The sequence below is a fragment of the Takifugu flavidus genome, chromosome 22 (genome assembly GCF_003711565.1).
Source record: "Takifugu flavidus isolate HTHZ2018 chromosome 22, ASM371156v2, whole genome shotgun sequence".
Lineage (NCBI taxonomy): Eukaryota > Metazoa > Chordata > Actinopteri > Tetraodontiformes > Tetraodontidae > Takifugu > Takifugu flavidus.
The window spans coordinates 4205001-4225492 of record NC_079541.1 but is presented as its reverse complement, the minus strand read 5'-3'; the positions used below and the strand labels follow the sequence as shown (position 1 = coordinate 4225492).

Genomic DNA, 20492 nt, shown 5'->3' with positions numbered 1-20492 from the left:
GATGCTCTTACCAAAGCCCGCAATTCACAGAGGGCAAGCTGGTGTTGAGCTTTTCATGGGAGTTGGAGCCCTCTAATCTTAGAGAGGGTACTCGCTGGTAGGAGGCACCGCTACCATGGGCTGGAAACACAAACCACTTAGTAATCACAACAAGAAAATAATATTCTAACGTTCTACCTCCTGTCCTTGAGTAAAAGCATTTGCACCAAAGCCTGGGTGGTTTTCTTTGGTAATATGATCACAGTAATTGACCTTTTTGGGTTTTATTTTAAGTAAGATGGGCCTATACACTCCCACACAAGCGATGAGTGCAAGGCGTACCTGTGGGACTGGCTGGAGGCGTGGAACACAGCCGGCTGAAGAGGGTGGGCGAGTGACTCCTCCTCAGCTGAGGACTCAACCCTGCGACTGCCAGAGCCTGGAGGAGGTGATAGGGGAGGAGGAGGAGGGAGAGAGTTCAGCAGCACGTCAGCGAAGAGCAAGGGAGCTCGGGGTTGCGTGACGTTTGCGTTTATTTTTGCAAGCAGTGTCGACCTGATGATGTACAAGGTGTAAGGGCACAGCCGTCTTCTGGGACACATCTGGCCTCGACTGTCGCCTGAGACACTCCAGGTGGAAAGACGACCTCCGGACTAACAAGTAAAAGAAAGAAAATGGACCAATGTAGCCTTGATGGGATATTTGGACCATTCCGAACAGCTTAGCTTAGCGTCTCCTCACCCAGGGAAGTGGGGCACAGAAAGACTCTCCTGGGAGACTGCCACACCCCTCCTCTCCTGTGCTCCACCTCTTCTCCTTCCTCCATGGGAGTCAACTGTTTACATGTCTCGTCATGATACACCAGCCTGATGAGCATTAAAAGAGGACGCCATCAGAGTCGGTTTTAAAAATGGAGATAACCATCTTGTCTGGTGCGCTTCTGCAATACATGTCGGAGGAGAGTGAGTGGTTGTCTTCCTGGTACTCCCTGTCATCGGTGTAGCTCTCGTCGTACGTCTCCTCCATCGAGCCTTCGCCCCTTCGGATGATTGGCAGGCGGCTGTCGCTGGAATCCGAGCTACGGTGGACATCCCGCGGATACGGAACGAAACACAGAAAAACATACATAAAAGACACACGCCATTGATGTCAACAAACAAGGGGGAGGGGGGCAAATAACAACAAAGACAAAAAAAGAAGTGAGTGATTAGCAAAAAGGAGCTGAGGGAGAAGTGACTGACACCGAGTGACACCTACAAACAGCATGTGAGGATGTAGAAGAGGAAAATGGGCATGTGGGGAAAGCATTAAAGGCAGCCTGGCTCCTGGAGTATGACAAAGAGATGGCACTGCTGAGGCCGAGACATCTTTAAAAGTACAGAGATCAGGAAAATAAGCTGAATTTGAAGTAACAAAGGATCTAAATGTAAGTCTGCTCAGAAATTGCACAAAATTTTTTAAACCAGCTTCCTGTGAACAGATTTACTTAATGCATTTAATTAAGTCACATTACATGTTATGTTCCAGAGATATAACTCTTTTTATCGGCTGCTTTAATTCCCTCTGTATTCCAAAGATGTGTTGTCATACTCAAGACTAACTGTAAGCTTTAAAGGGGCATCCTGACATTTTAACTTGAAGCTTTTCATCTCCACCAGATTTGCATTTCTTGTTTAAAAGCTGCAGCATTTAACTGAAGACCAATACTATGATAATATATAATACGGTAACGGAGATGGAGAAATATAAAAGTTGACACTGTCATCGTGACATTCATGTCATAGGAGAAAGATCTGGTGAAGAAAAGCAAACGTTGGTTTCAAAATGTCAAGATGTTGCTTTAATCTGCAGCTATTTAAGGACTGTGCAGCAGACTCTGGGTTAGAACGCTTCTAAACACAAAAGACTGCACTCCCTGCTCAAGATGCCACCACAGCATCACAAATCTGCAGCCTTACAAAAAATCTAATGAAAGGTTGGATTAGAAAAGGACCATAACAAGCCCTACACTCAGAAACTACCATTACTCACCTGCCTATAAAAAACCACTATAGCAATACAGCAAATAATACAACAAACGCATAGCGCTGAGTTGATTTAGCGCTTATAATCTCCTCTAACCCAGACCTGCCATAAATTACAATAAATTTGCAGAAAAGCAAAAGCCTTTGATAGAAAAAGTTTGGTCATGTAGCACCAAACAGTCTATCTATGGCTTTGTTAGAAGCCTGGCTTTAGTCATAGCAACCAAAACATCATGTGCATAGCAACAAGTCTCTGACAGCAAAACCATTTAAAATAGCATTATGAAACCTTAACATTTTTCCCCCCCAGATGGATTAAAGTCCACAAACACACCCGCACACACAAACTCTGTTTGTGACCCCTGGCAACATACCGCATGAGAGAGTCATAAAAACACGTCCTGCTCGCCATCAGAAACAAAAGACAGATAAGAGGAAGGAAAAAGAAAAGGAGGGGAGTAAAAGACCCATTTGTGTCTCCACTGCAAGGTCATGTTTAATTGACTTAATCAACTTATGTTGGAGTTTGAATAATTGTCACGGTTGGAAACGAATGAAAGAGTGTGGTGAAACTGTCAGCCAGGGTTCATCTACCACCCTATGGACACCCACCTCTTTGGAGGAAAGCACCAGGAGGATTTTGGCAGCAGGATGGGGGTGAGCGGCTGTCCTGTGTGTCCGTCCACGGTGCTTATGGACGGGCTCGGGTAGCGGCTGATGCCCTGCGTGGTGACCCCGCCCACGCTCGTGTTGTTGGCGTTGTTGATGTTGGCGTTGGAGCCGGACGAAGAATACGAGGACGGGGTGAACGTGGTGGAGTCCATGAGCTTCTCGTGAGAGGGGCTCTCGGCTTCACAGGGGGAGCCTTTTTGACTGATGTGCAAGGGACGCTGGGTGGTAAAGGACTGCGGGAAGGAACTGCGGCCATCGCTCTGGTTGTAGTAGTTGACATGGTTGCTAAATAGCCCACCTGTCCTCTGAAGGGTGAGAGAGGACACAGATGAGAGAGAAGATAATGGAGAGAAAGATAGTGGGCTGTATATATTAAGGCAATCAACGGTTTTATTCACTTTTATGGCCGCGACGAAAGCAGGGATGAAAATGCAAAAAAGGCTTTGCAATCTGTCTTTGTACCAGGTGCAGTCCTGGCACCGGCGCTGACTTACGAGAGTGATTTAATCAGCCACTAAATCTGTGCCTGAATCCTTATAAAACAGATAACTGTCAGGGGAGCGTGATTGCCTCTCTAATTAAGACAAATATTTAGAGCATCTATCAGCTGATCGTATCTGTTGCTCTTTGTAAAAAACCAGCACATAAGGATGAAAATGGAGGCTGATGAGTAGCATAACTCACCCAAGGGTGTGTGTGTGTGTGTGTGTGTGTGTGTGTGGACCACTGGAAGGAGATGTTTTAGACTTGCACTAAAATGCTTAACATCTGATGAAAAGCAGATGTTTGCAGAAATGTTTGCAGCCAAGCTTCTGTAAGTGGCGAGGAATGGCGCCCGACGATGACGGCTCGTCTCTCCGGCCTCTGAGCACATGCAGGGATGTGCTGGAGCAGGCTTCAAGCTGTGAGCTCGTTCTCTCTCCTTCTGGAGAGTGAGTGAGGGTGTGTGTATCCAACCTTTACCCTGAAGATATCGTCCTCGGATGCGGCCGACACAGGCTCCTTCAACCCTTTGTCCAGCTCCTCCTCAACCGTCAAGTCCCCGGAGATGGCCCTCCGAATCTCAGGACCGATGTCGTGCAATGTCCGCAGGCCCGCCTATAAACACAGACCCTTTCAATACTGCACCCATATAGATCACTAGTCTGCCTCACGAGATGGGACTCAGTCATACGTACCTGCAGAGAAAGGGTCGTTTTTGGGGGCACCTTGGCAACAAGCCCTTGTTCTTTTCTCTTCTTAAACTTGCGGAAATATTCCTGGATGAGAAAGGTGGCGTAGAACTTCCCGACTGTTACTTCATCATCTGCGAAGTGATTGTAAATTATTATTAATGGAGCAAAAGGCGAAAGAAAATCTGATACTGATACTATTAATACTGTTTGGAGCGTTCACTGAAACTGTAATCTACATACCGCCAGCAGGGGGCACTACTTGATCAAGGAGCTTCATGCTGGTTCTCTTCCAGATCTTCTTCACAATTGCTCTCAACTCCTCGTTGGCCTGCTCCAGGTTCCCTGCATGCACATGAACGACCAATAAGCCGGAAGTAGTATTTTCGCATTACCACAGGTGGGAAAACGAGGCTGTGTTCTACCTACAGACTGATGTGTTTCACCTGTGTTATCATGTGTGTCTTACCCTCTGTCTTGATCCTCAGTGCAGTTCGAACCAAAGCAAACAGTGTTGCGTTGAACATTACAGTGCCATCGCTGTTTAGAGGCATGTTCATCGACACAAGACGCTGGGGAGAGATTTTAATGGTCATGACGTCGATTTTAATGGTCATGGCAGTGCTGCTTTACTTATTTAAATCTAAGCTGGAAGTATCTGGAATAAAGCTAGGATGAAATCAATATGTTGCTATTGCTAATTTTAGGATTCAGGACATTTACCTTGCAGGCCACCCTGTGTGGACAGAGCTTTCCAAAGCCAAGAGGGGGTTGTATTCTCCTCAGCAGAGTCACCACGTCCAAGTGCTTTATCCTTCCCCTGAAATCGAGACAAATGTTACACCAAAGTGGCAAGAAAGAGGATTTCTTGTTTTTGTGGGAAGGGGCAGAATGAAAAAGGATTTGTTTCCGTACTTAGCTTCAGGGTCATATTCAGCCCAGATCCTCTTGAACTCATCCAGGTGATGCGGCCCCAGGATTGACCAATCGCGTGTCAGGTAGTCAAAGTTGTCCATGATGACAGCCACAAACAGATTAATGATCTGAGAGAAAGTTGGGGAATTCCTTTTTATCAAGTAAAAAATGCTCAACACCTCTATTGAAAATGGGAAACCCTTTCACCGGTACTCACCAGGAAGGCACAGAGCATGTAGAAGCTGACAAAATAAATGATGGCAAACTGGCTGCCGCAGTCCTCGGTGGACTGGTTGGTCTCATTGGTCGATCCTTTCTCGCAAGGCCGACTGAGCATGCAGGCCAGCATGATCTCCTGCCAGGCTTCACCTGTTGCGCACCTGATAAGCAGACAGGCGGGTGTGCACACAGACATGCACGCAGAGGTACGCGCGTAGAAGAGCACACATGCACGTACGTGGATGTGTGTTTACAAAAGTACCAGTACGGACAAAGAAATGGGGAGACGGACACAAAAGAAGACACGTGCACAAAAGGTCAAGAGTGTTGGTAAAGCAGAGATCGCGTCGTGATCCTGTTTGTGGTTCTGTTTTTGTTTTTGTTGTCCCTCAGACTTCTCACCTCCCCCTCTACCTGCAGGAGCTTTAGGGGCGGGCTGATCTCTGGGAGCTGAGCCTCTGGCAGACCTGCAGCTCGTTCTGCCTAATTGGCTGCCCACTTCAGCTCCCCTCTTTGTCTCCAGTGTGGGATTGTTCCACATGCTTCAGCACCTAGCTCCAGCTCACAGAGATCACTAGCCCTTTGCCTCATCTTATCCCTTGTTGCTCTACTGAGTAGTAAGTTTTTTCAGTGCCTTGTCACTGTTTTCAGTTGGACTTTTTCTCGACGTTTTTTTTTACAAATATATTTTATTAACCCAAAGCTGTTCTAAAGTGCCTGTAGTAACCTCTGAGGTAAAGCAGCTCAGCAACCAATGAGGATGAAAAAAGTTATTTTTGTGAGCAGGATGTTACAGAAATTATTGATGGCGGAAGGAGAAGAGCCTGGCAAATTACTTTAGGAAGGAAAGGGGAAGATGAAAGGATTTTTTTTCTTTGCTTTTCCTCACCTGAACAGCAGCAGCACTGCCTGAGGGAAAGTCTGGAAATTGTTGTTCCTGTTGATAGCCGTGTTGTCCCGCAGCGCTATCTTACCAAACATCTAAACAAAGCAGAGGAAGTCGTCACAGCAGACAGGACGTGATATCGGAAACGGCGACGAGGACGGACAGTTAAAAAAGGGAAAAGGCACAACCGTCCTGAGAGAATCGGACCAGAGTCTGAGGGATAGAAACGACTCACAGGTGAGACAGAAGGACAGACTGAGGTGGAGACATGGGAGAAACCATGAAAAACTGGAGGAGGAAAAGTGGAGAGGAGGACAGGGTGGCCGGATGGCTCCAGGAGGACAAAGACAGGACACAGGCCAGCTAGAGGAGATTATGACAAAGAAGAATACACAAAGGAGAGGAGACAGCCTCTTACCTGCATGCCGATGACTGCATATATGAAGAATAGCATCACTATAAGCAGAGCTACGTAGGGCAGTGCCTAAAGAGGAGAGAGTCAGATCAGCAACAGGATGCACATGGTACGGTCCTGCCCTATGGCTGGAGTCCATTCACTGATTGCGACTGGAGTCTTTTGCAATAGGAAAGAACTGAGTAGACTTGGAGCGCTCAGTTCATATAGTCGAAGTGAATTGACCTGCAGCCCTGAGCGGCACGACACCAAAACAAACAGGGGGAATAAACTAAATCACCTGATTCAGAAGGGAAAAGCATTTGAGTTGATAACCTGCCCTCTCTAAGTTTAGCCAGGAGATCGGACGGGAACATCCATTATCCCGACCCTTGTCAGAATCGGGAGAGCACGAAACCATAAAGATCACCGAATTTGTTATAATATGCGAGAGAGGACAGATTATTTCCCTATCACTCCCTGTCAAATGATTGCATTTTTGTTTTGGAGTTCTTCTTTTCGTGAGCCATTTCCCTGGAACTCACCCAAGTGAGCGGTGAGCTCGGAAGGAGAGGAATAAATATGGAGATGAGTGGAGGGGGAAGGAGGAAAAGAAGGTCGTCTAGGTCCCTGCTCCCCTCTGCTTCCCGAGCTTCACATCCCTACATCGCTCTCTCTCTCTCTGCAGCGAGTCTCATAAACCCCCTCTCCGTTACCTCCCATCATCCCTCCTTCTTTCCTCCCTGCACATCCACGCTGAACTACGCAGCGTTCCACCTGAATCCTTATAAATGTAGGAGGGAGAGAGGAGGTGAGGAAAGGAAAGGCGACTTGTGAGACTGCACCGGCGTGAATCTACACGAGGACGTGGATGTTTTTAGCCCTATGTGACTTAGATGGGAACTGTCAAACTGATTTGTACATTATTCCTAGTTTAACTTACTCATTGTGGATGAACCAAAGGACTGGAATATTGGGAAAACACATAAACTGATAATCCCATCTGCGTTGCATGAGGGCTAAAGGTCCACCTTCACTCCTGTGTAAATCCAACCCAGCACTATTGCATGTTGTGTCCAGTTCTCCCCTCACTTGGAAAGATTTGATGAAGGTCCACAGCAGGGTCCGAATCCCTTCCCCGCGAGACAGCAGCTTCACCAGCCTCATCACGCGGAACAGCCGGAAGAAGGTGATGGAGATCCTGGCGTTCTCTTCAGAGTTCTGCAGTCCCATTTGGTGGGGTTTGGTGTTTTAGAGGAAAAACACAGGACGCATGGGGACACATGCAGATAGGTAAGGTAAGGGAACACACACACACACATTCGCACCAGTTGGTACACACACACAGACAAATGCATATTCCCACCCACACATATATGTGGATGCAAATATGTGTCACACACACGCACACACACACACGCACGCACGCACACACAGAGTTAATCAATAAAGGTCTGCGTCCTATAAAATCCCATCAAAGTCAACTGACCACACAGATCTGGGAGAGAATTGGGCAATCATGCTTGTTTTTTTTTGTTTTTTTTATCTGGCTTCATGGAAAAATCACTTGGCAACAGACAGGACAAAACGCCGTGCCTGTTGGTAGATCTACGTCCCTGCCTGTCAGTAATCATTCTGAAAAAGCCAGATCTTGATTTGATTGTTCACGTTTCAGACACCCTGACCCGCTCCCACCCAATTCCCAAGTCTTAATCCAGACCTAAGGGAATCCCGCGATGATGGAGATAAACTTTTCCATAAATCTCTCATAATAGCAGATTCCACACAGAAATCCCGGCCTGTGGGCAAAGCTCCGATTCAATAAATCATGCAGGCATGCTAATTGTTGCACGGCAACTGGCTACCACAAGATGACATTCACGTGAATGAAGATGTGAGCGTTGGTGGTGAGTCTCCATCCTGACTTACCACAGAAACCATAGTCACCGTATCAAAGTTGGTGATATGAGCTTTGAGCCATCCCACACATTTGATCCTAAGTACACTTCTTAAAGGCGTGCACGCACTGTAACTTTCCGCTCTCTATTGTCCCCAGACTCATACACAGAAAATAACTCCATGATGAAATATTCAGCCATCTTGCTGAGTGCTATTCTAATATGGAGTTACTTATTTATGCTGTGGCTGCTTGTTGCCAGACTAGAGAACAACAGTGGTGACATCCAGATGTGTGCAAAGCAGATAATGTATAGCTATAAAGATCCAGATGCTGCATCTAAGAAGCACTAAAGCTGACCTCTAAATGCTTTCCTGCCATTGAATTTTTCCAAGAGGCCATTCTTTTTAATGATTCCAAACCCACTGACACTTCACACCGGGCTCCTCAAAAGTTTGCGCCATTCTTCGCACATGTCGGCCCAGTTTGGGGCGAAAGACTTTGACCTCTCTGGAGACTGAGAGAATAACTCCTGTTGCGGCGTTGGAAACTAACCCCCCGGATGTGAGACGGCCTAATGAATGAGCTGGGAATGAGACATCCTTCTGAGGAGCGTCAGGAAAAATTTTTTTTAAAGAAAAAAGTTCTGGAATGTAGTACCACAACTACACCACAGTGGGGACCATCACACCACTGAGAGGAAGGTGGGTGGGGGGGGGCAGTGATTGAAGAGGTACAGTGACAGGAAGTGTAATAGTAAGAGTGAGAGGGTGTGAATATGAAGAGTGCTTTTCTGAGTTATCCAAAGAGCTGATGCACTGATATGTGGAGGATTGTAGTGTATGTGAAGGAAGGTAGGGCAGCACGACGGCGTGAGCATGAGGCTTGCACTGATGGAAAGAGCGCCATAGAAGAACACTTACAAGAGGCAGGACGGCAGACTTTGCTAAGGGGTGGGGTGGATGGGGGGGGGGTCCAGGGGCAACAGGTGCAACAAGAGCCATTCAAGGAAAGTAGGCCGGCACAATACAATATCTTCCACCACACAGGCACGCGCACGCACACAGACAGATATATGGACGTATAAAAACACGCAACAGCTGGTAAAGATGAGACTGTGCATGCCGCACAAGAAGACAACAGGAGCGACAGAGGAGCGCCACAATTTCCAGGTCGTACCATAGATGGAGCGATGGAAGTGCTTAAGGGCGGAGGGATGGTGGAGGAGGAGGCGGGGAGGCGTACGAGGTTACCATCGGAGCGTACCATTGGCCTTACCACAGGGGGGTGAGAGGATGAAGGGGAGGAGGAGGAGGACGAAGAGGAGGACGACGAAGACGCGGAGGAGTCAGCTGGCTTTAAGGAAAGGCAACAAAGATCAGCACCAGAGCAGTGCCCAGGTTTGTGTGTGTATGTGTGTGTGTGTGTGTGTGTGTGTGTGTGTGTGTGTGTGTGTGTGTGTGTGTGTTTGCAACTGCTTTAACAGAGGAAACAGGAAGTTACTAGCTGACAATCACGGCAGCTTCAGACACTTTCGACACCACCGTGACAGTGTTGGGAGACGCCCACCACTCGTCTCCGCTCCTGCTCTATTTTAATATTTCATGCTGTTGACTGTGATGGATTAACTCACCGTTCAGCACAACTGTTTTAGCTTTGGCCCTGTTCACACACCTGACCACTGAGTAATGCTTCAATGTATAGTTTTCCCTGGCAGTATGAAGGAGGTGGGCTAATAAAAATATAGAAAGAATATATGATGTGTGAGAAAACAAGCATGTGTTCGTGTGTGAATTACGGTGTAAAAGAAAGCAAGTGGAAAGGCGAGAAAAGAGGATGAGAATAGCGAAGATGGTTTTAAAGAAAAATGATTGATTATATGTTCGATTTAAAAATAGATGAGGAAGGAAACTAAATCTATGAGGCAACGGGGAAAAAGAGCTTCTGTGTATCTATGTTTAGGGGCCAGCTGAGATTAATCAGTATGAATTTAAAAGCGCTTCAGATTTAAAGAAAGATCAAAACTGAAATGAAACCAGGAATTCAAATCCTCCCGTCATGTTCAAGTGAACAAATCTGAGACCGGAAACTAACAAGCTTACAAAAGTAAAGCTTAACCTTGAACTGAACCTTGTGGTGTTCATTTCCAATAAGACATTTAATCACAATGCATTTTACATTTTCAAGCAAATACTTCAATTGCATCAGTTCAATAGATGACATGGGTTTCTTCAGAACATGCTCATTGTGTGCTCTTTATACACCTTTTGAATCTCATTGCCAATGTCCTTTTTGGTAGGTCAGATATGGGGAATAATATGAGACCCATGTTATCCAGCTCGCGTTTAAGGTGAGCAAGCAGCACCACAGACCAGGAGAAGACAAAGACGTAGCTAAAAACCAGGAACAAAAGGAACGAAAAGCAGAAGAGAGGAGAGAAAAAGCTGAGGAGGAGGAGGGGATAGACGTAGAAGAAGAGACATTCCGAACAGTGCATACTGGCGTCACCTGCGGGACCCTGCTCAGTGCAAACCGCTGCTGCCACCACCCCCCCCGAAAAAAAGTAAAAGAATCCGTTCAAGATTCAAGAGGCACCCACAGATTTGCAACCACAAAATGAGCATCTAATCTAAGTCAACAAGCAACAGAGCAGCAAAGTGGGTGCACTTAAACGGCTTCTCTTTGGCCATTTAATATTTACTGAAGGCAAAGTGATAGCACTTTAAAAGCTGGCCTCTTACTGGGCTTTGCTGTGTACTCACGAATAACCAAGGGGAACCTGACTGTTGGCAAGCTGCTGCTATTGGGCTCTAATTGCTTTGCTCAATGCTTTGAAGAACATCGGATCGTTCTTTACTGCTTCTGATGAAATGCTGTCTGGTTCAAATACTTCTGCTGGGCCGGTCCCAGTTTAAACCAGACGAGAGGTGTCAGCGTGGAGTACAGGAACGCCTGCGTGGGCGTGTCGTCAACAGAGACGACGAAGTAGAAAACAAAACGAACTGGAGGCATGCCTTTAGGTTAGGATGTGGGGGTGGGGTGGGGGGGCATTCAGAAAGGGCTGCAAACTAAATCAATCAACCAAATCAATCAAGCCAAATCAAAAGCAGACTCCACACCAAAGTGTTAAATGCAACATCAGTGACTTGTATAGATGACAAAGATGTCCATTGATCTTGCCCGGCAAGCATGGAATCAAGTTTAGGGTTTGTTTTTTTGGCATTTATGGCATATTTATACCTCAATTAGACTCTTCTAATATCCTTGTGCCCAGTTAATTTTGATTTCATTCTGTTGTCGCCTGTGTGTGTAACAGCATGAGATTTGTGACGCTTCTCCGAGGCCCTTTGGCATTAAATTCCTGTAACATCAAGCCAAAATAACCGAACAAATCATAAAACATCCAGCTGCGGTTTGGACATTTCCTGGTGTCATTAATAAGAGGCTTTGTCAGCCTCTTACTGGGACAAATGGATTTCCTTTCTTAAGGCAGGAAAACCACTGGCGAGCTCACACACCCCTGGGGAATGCTAACCTTATTTGTATGCCTGGCTGGTGCCGTCTGAGGTGAAACACATTGCATTTCTCCAAGCACCCATGTGAAATCATGTCCTCAAACCATAAAGAACGAGAGAGGATCCTTGTTTCACCTACTCGCACGGGGGAAAAAGAAAATCCCCTTAAGTGGAAAAAATGTTCTGGAAACTTCCCATTTCCTTTCATTTTTGGAATGATCAATATCAGACGGCTGACGTCACATCACGCAATGTGAGCCACAAACTTAAGTGAATCCAGCACTTTAGCTTTAACCGAGCACTCTTAAGGATGAAAAACCTGCTCTCGGAGTTTTAAATGCAACAAAAAGAATTAACGAGTCTTGTTTGGGTAACTGCATAGAAAATGGGGGCGACTATTGGCGCTCCCGCCTCAGGTCAGCGCGTGACCAGCGACCAGTGAATGTAATGGGCAAACATATATCGGGACAGCTCAGTTTCTGCTCAGGCGTCACAGTGGAGACGCAAAAGGAATAACGACACATTGATGGTGGAATTCTGTCTGCTAATGCTTCGCATTTTCCAGATTGGTCTCCTGCCAAAGAGTCCTTTAATATCCCGGGGAAAAATGGTAATTATCAGTGAACTGTAAATACAATTACCCCTCAACATCTGACTTATGTGTGGGAGACTCTAATTCAGCAGCGCAATTGACCACCGAGCCTCCATGTTGATATTAAATAAATTCATGCATACATTTACATAAATTTCACAGCTCCTGGATGAATCCATTTAGGGATCAAATTGCTCCCCATGTCTGCAGATTGCTATTATTATATATTTTTAAAAAAAAAAACAGCAGCAAGATGTATTTTTATCATTTCGATTTAAACACTCTCTTATGCACTGGCTTTGGTGACCTCTGGGTCACAGCAACGACACGTCTTTTTTGGGCTGTTTTTGAAGACACTACCAGGCTTTGATGCATCACATTTACATCTGTCATGCTATACAGGGACTGACATGCCAGGGGAATGGACACCGTCCCCTGTGGCATTGGAAACAAGTGCAGAGACAATGCAACAGGTTTCTGAAAAATGCAGTATCATCCGTGATGCCATTGATGTCCAGAAGGCCGATGCATGAGTACCAATCTGAGGCAGCTCCAAACTCTGAAAAATCCATATAATAATAATAGAAAAAACCCTTTTTAATCACATTAAACATTACAAATGTAGGTAGTCAGTAAATGCTCAACATTCTGACTTTAAAATCAATTGCTCATGTGTTTTTGATTTAAAGTGGTCTGTTCAAAAGAGGTTCTGCTGGACTTTTCCGACCGTTTGTGAGCACGCATGATGGGTATCGACGCTCGGCCTTTCTGTGTGTGGGAATGGCAAGAGGAGGCAGGCAGGAAGGGAGGGAGTTGGACTACTTACGTTAACCTCAGTGATCGCTATGTCAACAATGCTACCCACAACTATCAAGGCATCAAATGTGTTCCATGCATCAACAAAATAATGCTGCGTTGGGGTGGAAAGAACAGAAAAAAAACAACAGAAAAAAAAGGACAGAACGTAAGACATGGAAAAATGGAAAGAACAGAAATAAAGGAGAGAGAAAAAAAACATTATATACACTGGCGCCCGTAGCAGGACAGAGGGAGAGAAATCAACAAAATTAAAAGAAAAGGACAGCAGAGGAAGAACAGCAGTGGTCGTTCATGCTTGTCCATGAGAGGAACGCGTTGACAACAGCAAAGAAGAAACTGCAACACAGTCAGAACCAAAGAGAACATCTCTGCTGCTGCTCAAAGTGAGACGGTGTGCAAGTCTGGTTGTGACTGGTCAGTGAGTTAGTTGGGTTAGTGGAGGGATCCAACCTGAGGACATGTCACAGTCTGACAAAAAAAGGAAAGATGCCAGAACCGTGGGAGACATTGTTAGGACAACAGAAGGACGCAAGACGGACACCCAGAGCTAAACCCTGCCTCTAACCGCACAAACACCCTGGTGGTCGTTGGGTTCGACTGTATGGCAGCAGCCATCTTGGACTTTAGAATGGAGGGAAAGCAGGAGGAGGGGATAGAGGAGGAGGAGAAGGAAGGAGGAGATAAAGAGAGACCAGGCACAAAGTAAAAGAGAGAAGAGGGAAATCAAAGATTCAGCGGCAAGAGGGCACATGAGAGCGAGAGCGGGCTTCGTACTTACGTTGATCTCACTGAGAATGACGTCAATAATGCTGCCAATTACGATGAGGAAATCAAAGACATTCCAGGGATCACTAAAGTACCCCTACACAGGATGAGTTAAGGAAGAGGAGGAGGGTAAAAGAGGTAGGTTAGCAGGGAAACAACATCTGCGGCTACTTGGCAGACCTATTAAGGTGGAATGAGGCTGAGCACAATGGAGAAACACTCAGCCGATGACCCAACACATGAAAGAATTCAAGGCTAATGAACATTTGCTTCCGCTGCAGTATCTGTTCATCAGGCCCAATCGAGTTTCCTGCTCCGTTAAGGATGGCGTGTCAGATAGCAGTTACTTAAGCCTTATGTCTGCACACCAGGCCATTCAACACTGGCAGCAATTACACAGAAACCCAACTTTGTTTGCTTAAAATTGTGGGTCATTTATCATCAGGGGTGTACTTTTAACAAATAAATTGCACGTAACTTCAGGCCAGCGCTCTTTCATCACTAATGGTAGCAGTATTTGTAGATTTGGGGTACTTTGCTCTAGCATATTAGCCACATGAATGCTATTCATGGATACATCAGCATCCTGTGGAATAAATTTGGATTCCGTGAGTGAAATATGAAGATTTATTTAAAGATTATTGCAAGTTCATGGCCTCATTTCATGAAATTCTTGAAAAGGAGAACTGGGAAAGTTTAGATTGATTATATTTTATGTTTGCATAATGTAGTTATTTTTTAGGTGTAAGAATATTAGTGTGGCACCAGAGTTAAACATTAGTAAAAAAGAGCTCGATATTAATGTTTTATCACAGATAATGAATGGAATTTCTTCTCATGATCCATTTGGATGCAATAAAAACACAACACAAATAAAACCAAAACACGAAACATGTAAATGAAGGCGTGACGTGGGAGACCTGTTCGGAATTAAAAGAGCATTAACATAAAGTGTTTTTAACAACTTAAGCATACTCCACCAAGTATTGCCAGCCAAAGAACCTGGGAAAGAGAAGCGTTACTAAGCAGCTCCGCTGTTTAGAGGAGGAATTCATAAACAGAGTCAAATGTAAGGTGCATGCACACTGTACACACACCTGCTCGCTACAATCACCCAGAATTTCCACAAGACACATCTGTGGCACGTCACAGCTGCCCAACAACAGCCAGAACAAATCCATGATTGTTCTAGCCAACATCTGTAGCAGAGAATCGGTGCTCGCTCTGCTGGGACCACGAGGTCGGGCGAGTTTTGACAGAAGCCGCATCAATCTGCTCTCAGGAGGTGGCACCAATTACGTGAAATCATGTGTCTGGTGGAAATTTCTCCAACAAGATCAGACCAACTGTCTGAATTCTAATATGAGCAGTTATTTAAACACATCTTTACTGGTCTTTTAGTGTTACAGCTGAAGTTAAACAGCTGACAGGAAGTTCTAATATTGGACAAATAAGCCCTCAGAGGGTGCGAATCAACAACAAAAGAGGAACCAGAGAGAAGCATCAATAAAACCCTCATGAAACCATCCTATCATGCCCTGATTCCCCCATATCGAAATTATTATTCAAAGGAGATGGAGAAACGGTTAGACAATGCAGTTTAATAAGTTCAATGAATAGGAATCAATAAACTTTAAATTTATATGGATAATTTCAATTTCAATGGATCAAATCTCCTACAGCGACATGTTCTCTGCTGTTCTCTGCTGTTCTCTTCAGCTGTTCTCTGCTGTGAGAGTGCACCTACCCTGGGTTTGAAGGCAATCAGTTTGAGGATCATTTCCACGGTGAAGAGTCCAGTGAAGAGCATATTGAGGATGTTCATGGCGTTGTTGAAGCTTTTGGTCTGTCCGTGATGCTGCGAACACACACACACACAAAGACACACACACACATGCGAGTTATTGGTGTGCGTGGAATTTCATAACGTGGACCACACCGACGGCGGCGCGTTCGCCTCCGTTTTTGAGGTTGTCGTGTGCACGTGGCTCACCTGCATGGCCAGACAGATGGTGTTGAGAAGGATGAGTGTGAACATCAGGTACTCAAAGTAGGTGGAGTTGACCACGTACCACACCTTGTACTGATAAGGGTTCTTGGGGATGTAGCGCCGCAGCGGGCGCGCCTTTAGAGCGTACTCCACACACTGACGCTGTCACACGCAAACACATGTGAGCCGGGACCATAAAAGTCCGTTATTTTGGTTCCCCTTGGAGAAACACCTACCTGGTTCTTGTCGAGTTCACAGTTCTTATACTCTTGCTCTCCTTGCTCCTGGAACGTGACAATGACGAAACCAACGAAGATGTTCATCATGAAGAAGGCGATGATGATGATGTAGATGATGAAGAAGATGGAGATGATCACGCGGTAGTTGTAGATGGGCCCGACGTCCTCGGCCACGGAGTCAATGGCTTGGTAGAGTAGCCTGAGGAAGGACAGGGCAGGGAAGAGGCTTTCACTACAGAAAAAAAGCCAATCTAGGGCCAAGCAGCCCAAATATGGAGATCAGTGTGCGTTTATATCGTGGACACAGACCCTGGCCACCCCTCAAAGGTGGACACGGCGAACAGCGCCATCATGCCTTGCAGAACATTGTCGAAGTTAAATTCGCTGTTCTCCCATAGTCTCTGGGCCCTTTCCGGTTTCCTGAGATCTTCATCCTTATACATGATGTAGGAACCCCTGCAGGTACACAAACACACGCACGTTTGTTTTTCTGCCTGATTGATGGCGTCGCAGCGTGGACGAACGGTCGTACCTGCACTCAGCCTGAGTTTGCTTAGAGCTGTCGGTGCACTCGAAGAACTTGCCCTGATTTAAAAAAAAAAAAAAAGACAATAAAAACCTCGATTTTGATGCTGGAAAAAAGACAGCTTTGCTATTTTTTCACCTTATTTCTTCCTTACCTTGAAGAGCTGCACGCCAATGCAGGCAAACATAAACTGGAGCAACGTGGTGACGATGACGATGTTGCCGATGGTCCTGATGGCCACAAACACGCACTGCACCACATGCTGGAACCGCCAGGAAAAACAAAGGGTCAACACACACCGGGCGCACACCGTGCTGACATCTGTGGGTCGTACGTGCACGTGCAAACCTTTAATCCCTTAGCTCTGTTGATGGCCCTCAGCGGCCTGAGCACCCGCAGCACTCGCAGGATTTTCACCACATTGATCGCGCTGGACCTGAAGCACACGTGGGATTAATCTCCTGAACGGCCGACGAAACACCAGACTCACAAACAAACAGAGGGGAAGCACACTGGCCAGGTTGGGGAATAAAGGACCCTTTTAAAGGGCACCCAAAGGAACGAACGACAGGATCAAAGTACGGAGAGCAAGATGAGGACAAATGCGTGTCCAGGCTGGATTTACAACATGGAAATGAGGTTCTAAGCTAAAATGAACCATGAAATGTGCTGCTGTACTTGTCAACATTAGGAATGCTGTTGTGTCTGTGAAATATTTCACCATCGCTGGCACAGATAATAGATCCACCTGACTTTCTGAAGATAAAAGCATAAAATAGAGTCGAACGATGAAATGAACACACGGAAACAGATGATTGACAGGACCCTGCTACAGTATGGACTGACCACGACAAACACACAGAAAGGAAGTGTCAGGACAAGGCAAAGGAAACGCGAAGTGACCTTTGAGGAGAGATGCATCAAAATAACAACAAGAATAAAGAATCAAATGGATACTTTGGCATTTTGAATGTAGCATTTAGTGACTTTATGCCAAAGATCAGATCTGTTACCTCTTATTTATGTCTAAAGTGTTTATAGCTACTTGGGGCAGAAGGGGAGAAAAAAAGTTATTGAAAGAAAAGCATATTCAAAATGCCGACGTATCTTCTCAGGGAGTGTCTTTCTAGGTCTTGGAGGGAGTTCAAAAAGGAGTGAGGTTACTCTTTTTTTTAAAACTCGGCCGAAGATGAAGAGCACCTGTGAAACTGTTCCCACAGGAAGGTCAAGTTTAACGGCAGTTAAAGGTAGTTTGGGTGGAGGGAGATGTCATCCAGGACATATCACACTCAAAATATCAACAGTCACATCTCAAAGCGGCCGCCATGGAATTTCCTGATAGTAAACATTAAATGGGTGGAGTATTATGCAAATGACTGAGGTGTGATGTTGAATGCTTGTGAATTTAAGAAAAAAGACAAAAACAAACACACATTTGCACTAGTATCTTAATAAGATGTGTATTATGACTTTTACTAAGTACTTAAAACTTAGAATACACAAACTACTACTATGCATTTGAATGTGATATGTTCAGGAAGCAAAAGACCCCACAAAAACGACTTTAACTGACAGAATCTAGTGGGTTTTTTGTTGCATTCAAGGGTTATTTCCATAAGCAAAGAGAGTTAATGTCATCCAGAGTTAAAGGAGCGCCATTCCTCCATTATGGAAAAGATCAGTATTCACTACACGGACAAGGCGACAGCCACAAAAACATGTTGACGCCCACCAAGAGGCATCCTGATGCTTGTCGCTTTTGAAAAGTCTATCATGAAGGAGAAAAAGGAACTCAAGTCAGATTCTGATCTGCGTTATTGACTGAACTCTCCAAGACTATGGAAATACCAAATCAAAAGAGTGACAGCTTTACACATTAAAGGTGAAAGTCTGCTAGGAGGGTTATTAATACGGGCTAATAAGGACTTACGTTGAGAAGTCTAGTCTATTGAGCGTTAGAGACAGAGAGTGTAGCATAGCATATTAAACATCAGAAAATATGAGCATTTCAAGTAGTTATTTGCTGCAAGAAGCAGAGAGAGCTTAATAAACATCACAAAGAAAGAAGGAGATTGGGAGTAATGAAGTGTAAAGTTGTTGAAGAATAGAGAGGAGCGTGAAGCATGAGGTCCTTTTCAAATGAAAACGTTTCCTCACTTAGCTTCCTTCCATCTTGATTTGATTTTTTTGGGGGGTCTGAACGAGGATACAAGCCATTAACCGGCTGGCTAATATTTATCTTGTAATTACAGAAATGTACACGAGATAATAGCGCAGGCTCCAGTGGAAAACGTCGTTCGGAATTATGACCATATATCTTTGTAAATATCAGCGCACGGCGCTGGGTAAACATGCCAAAGCAGCGCACAAATCAAACCTCAAGAGGAGAACAACACTAGACTGCACTCACTGTATTCCAGAGGAGATGAGGGACACGCTGACCACCACCAGGTCCAGAATATTGAAATAGTTCCTGCAGAAGGAGCCTTTATGGAGGAACGCTCCATAGGCGGTCATCTGTCAGGGTCAAAGGTCGCATGTTAGACAGCAAAGCGACAGAATTGACAAATTTGGGTTAACGTCTGAACGCTACCTTTAGAATGATCTCTATGGTGAAGAGCCCAGTGAAGACGTGGTCTGCATAGCCGAGGATCTGCAAAGAGATCATCATGGTTTTTACTTTCAGCATTTCAGCAAAACAAAAGCATCACATCATTGGAGATAAAAGCAAATTGAGGTCAAAGATGATCAATCCTGATTCTACTTCCAGCTGGGGGGGATAATTATAACATTAAAATGTCAGACGCAGGTCATGGAGGGGCAGCTTCCGCTCGTCCAGCGTGTCCAGCTGCGATTGGCTGAAATAAAGAAGGACATCCAAACATGACAGAATAATCACAGATCAACCATCAGATTAGCATTACCTGGTTTCTGGAGGAGTCGTTCTTAACCGGGTCCTCTGCCGCCAGACTGATGCTGCTGAGCAGGATGAAGAAGAGGATGAGGTTCGTGAAGATGTTGTGGTTGACGATCTTATGGCACGTGATCCTGAATCTAGAAAAGGGAGGCAGAGAAGAGGAGGAGACGGTGAAGGAAGCGCGCCGCAAATGGGGGAGACTTGTGAGGGCGCCACATACTTGTTGGTGTGGCTGAAGACGAAGAAGGCGCGGGCCTCCGGCATGGGGACCACCTTCTCCTTCAGCTGAATGTCGGAGAGCGGTCGCGGCCTGGGGCCCACTGGCATCTCCGGCTCGTCTTCGTCATCTTCCCCTGAAGACAGAAGCGAGAAAGCGACCTCAGTTTATCAGAAGCTAATTCATCTATACCTCAATGAATCAACTTACCTATGTAATCATTGGCTGGATACGGGTTCTTTTCTTCGCTGTCATCTCCACAATAATCATCCATGTGGATCTGTTAAGTCATCAGTACGTTTATGATCCCGTTCATTGTTTTGTGAAGCCGTTTTTCCATATGTTTTAGTACCTTAGTAGCCGTGTTAGCTTCTCCATCGGAGGTGATGGACTTTAACTCGATCTTCTCCTTCTTCCCCTCCTCCAAGGGAGGTTTTTCGTTGTTGTGACGCTTCTCTGGGCTGGCCAACCTGAAAGAGATGGGCGTGAGAGTCGCTTTCAGCCTTTAGTTTCCTCTTTTCACATGGGTTTAAGTTAAAGTACAATTACCGATTTGAACCCTCGTAAAGCAGAACTACGCTTTAAAGCAACCTCATTAGCAACCATCAATTACACAACGTGTGTGTACTTGATAGCTACATTTCAATCGTGAAAATAATGACCTGTGATGACGTGAATCCCAATCCCAGTTGGGGACAGCGCTGTCTAAATAAAGTCGACAGTAAAATGGTTGTTTTCCTTCACACTCTCCCCC

The 20492-nt window shown here is 45.5% G+C and overlaps 1 protein-coding gene across 29 annotated transcripts in view; it reads right to left on the bottom strand.

Annotated features, from left to right (window-relative positions):
* cacna1c (calcium channel, voltage-dependent, L type, alpha 1C subunit) overlaps nt 1–20492 on the bottom strand; it is a 119027-nt gene that overhangs the window by 7531 nt on the left and 91004 nt on the right. For 9 of the 29 annotated variants that reach the window (XM_057022953.1, XM_057022952.1, XM_057022955.1 and 6 more), the window contains 33 exons: nt 20091–20208; nt 19949–20018; nt 19742–19874; nt 19529–19658; nt 19198–19257; nt 19015–19121; nt 16953–17040; nt 16759–16866; nt 16611–16663; nt 16388–16534; nt 16076–16277; nt 15843–16001; nt 15597–15707; nt 13863–13946; nt 13092–13175; nt 9338–9514; nt 7354–7482; nt 6286–6351; nt 5871–5962; nt 4980–5142; nt 4763–4890; nt 4571–4667; nt 4317–4419; nt 4091–4192; nt 3854–3981; nt 3633–3773; nt 2616–2980; nt 2378–2404; nt 929–1057; nt 721–845; nt 535–632; nt 322–418; nt 12–120 (listed from right to left, as the gene is read on the bottom strand). In XM_057022953.1, coding sequence (XP_056878933.1) covers nt 12–120; nt 322–418; nt 535–632; nt 721–845; nt 929–1057; nt 2378–2404; nt 2616–2980; nt 3633–3773; nt 3854–3981; nt 4091–4192; nt 4317–4419; nt 4571–4667; nt 4763–4890; nt 4980–5142; nt 5871–5962; nt 6286–6351; nt 7354–7482; nt 9338–9514; nt 13092–13175; nt 13863–13946; nt 15597–15707; nt 15843–16001; nt 16076–16277; nt 16388–16534; nt 16611–16663; nt 16759–16866; nt 16953–17040; nt 19015–19121; nt 19198–19257; nt 19529–19658; nt 19742–19874; nt 19949–20018; nt 20091–20208 — 3930 coding nt within the window. The remainder of the gene's footprint in view (nt 1–11; nt 121–321; nt 419–534; nt 633–720; nt 846–928; nt 1058–2377; nt 2405–2615; nt 2981–3632; nt 3774–3853; nt 3982–4090; nt 4193–4316; nt 4420–4570; nt 4668–4762; nt 4891–4979; nt 5143–5870; nt 5963–6285; nt 6352–7353; nt 7483–9337; nt 9515–13091; nt 13176–13862; nt 13947–15596; nt 15708–15842; nt 16002–16075; nt 16278–16387; nt 16535–16610; nt 16664–16758; nt 16867–16952; nt 17041–19014; nt 19122–19197; nt 19258–19528; nt 19659–19741; nt 19875–19948; nt 20019–20090; nt 20209–20492) is intronic. The other 20 variants (XM_057022962.1, XM_057022968.1, XM_057022969.1 and 17 more) reach the window with 13 other exon arrangements.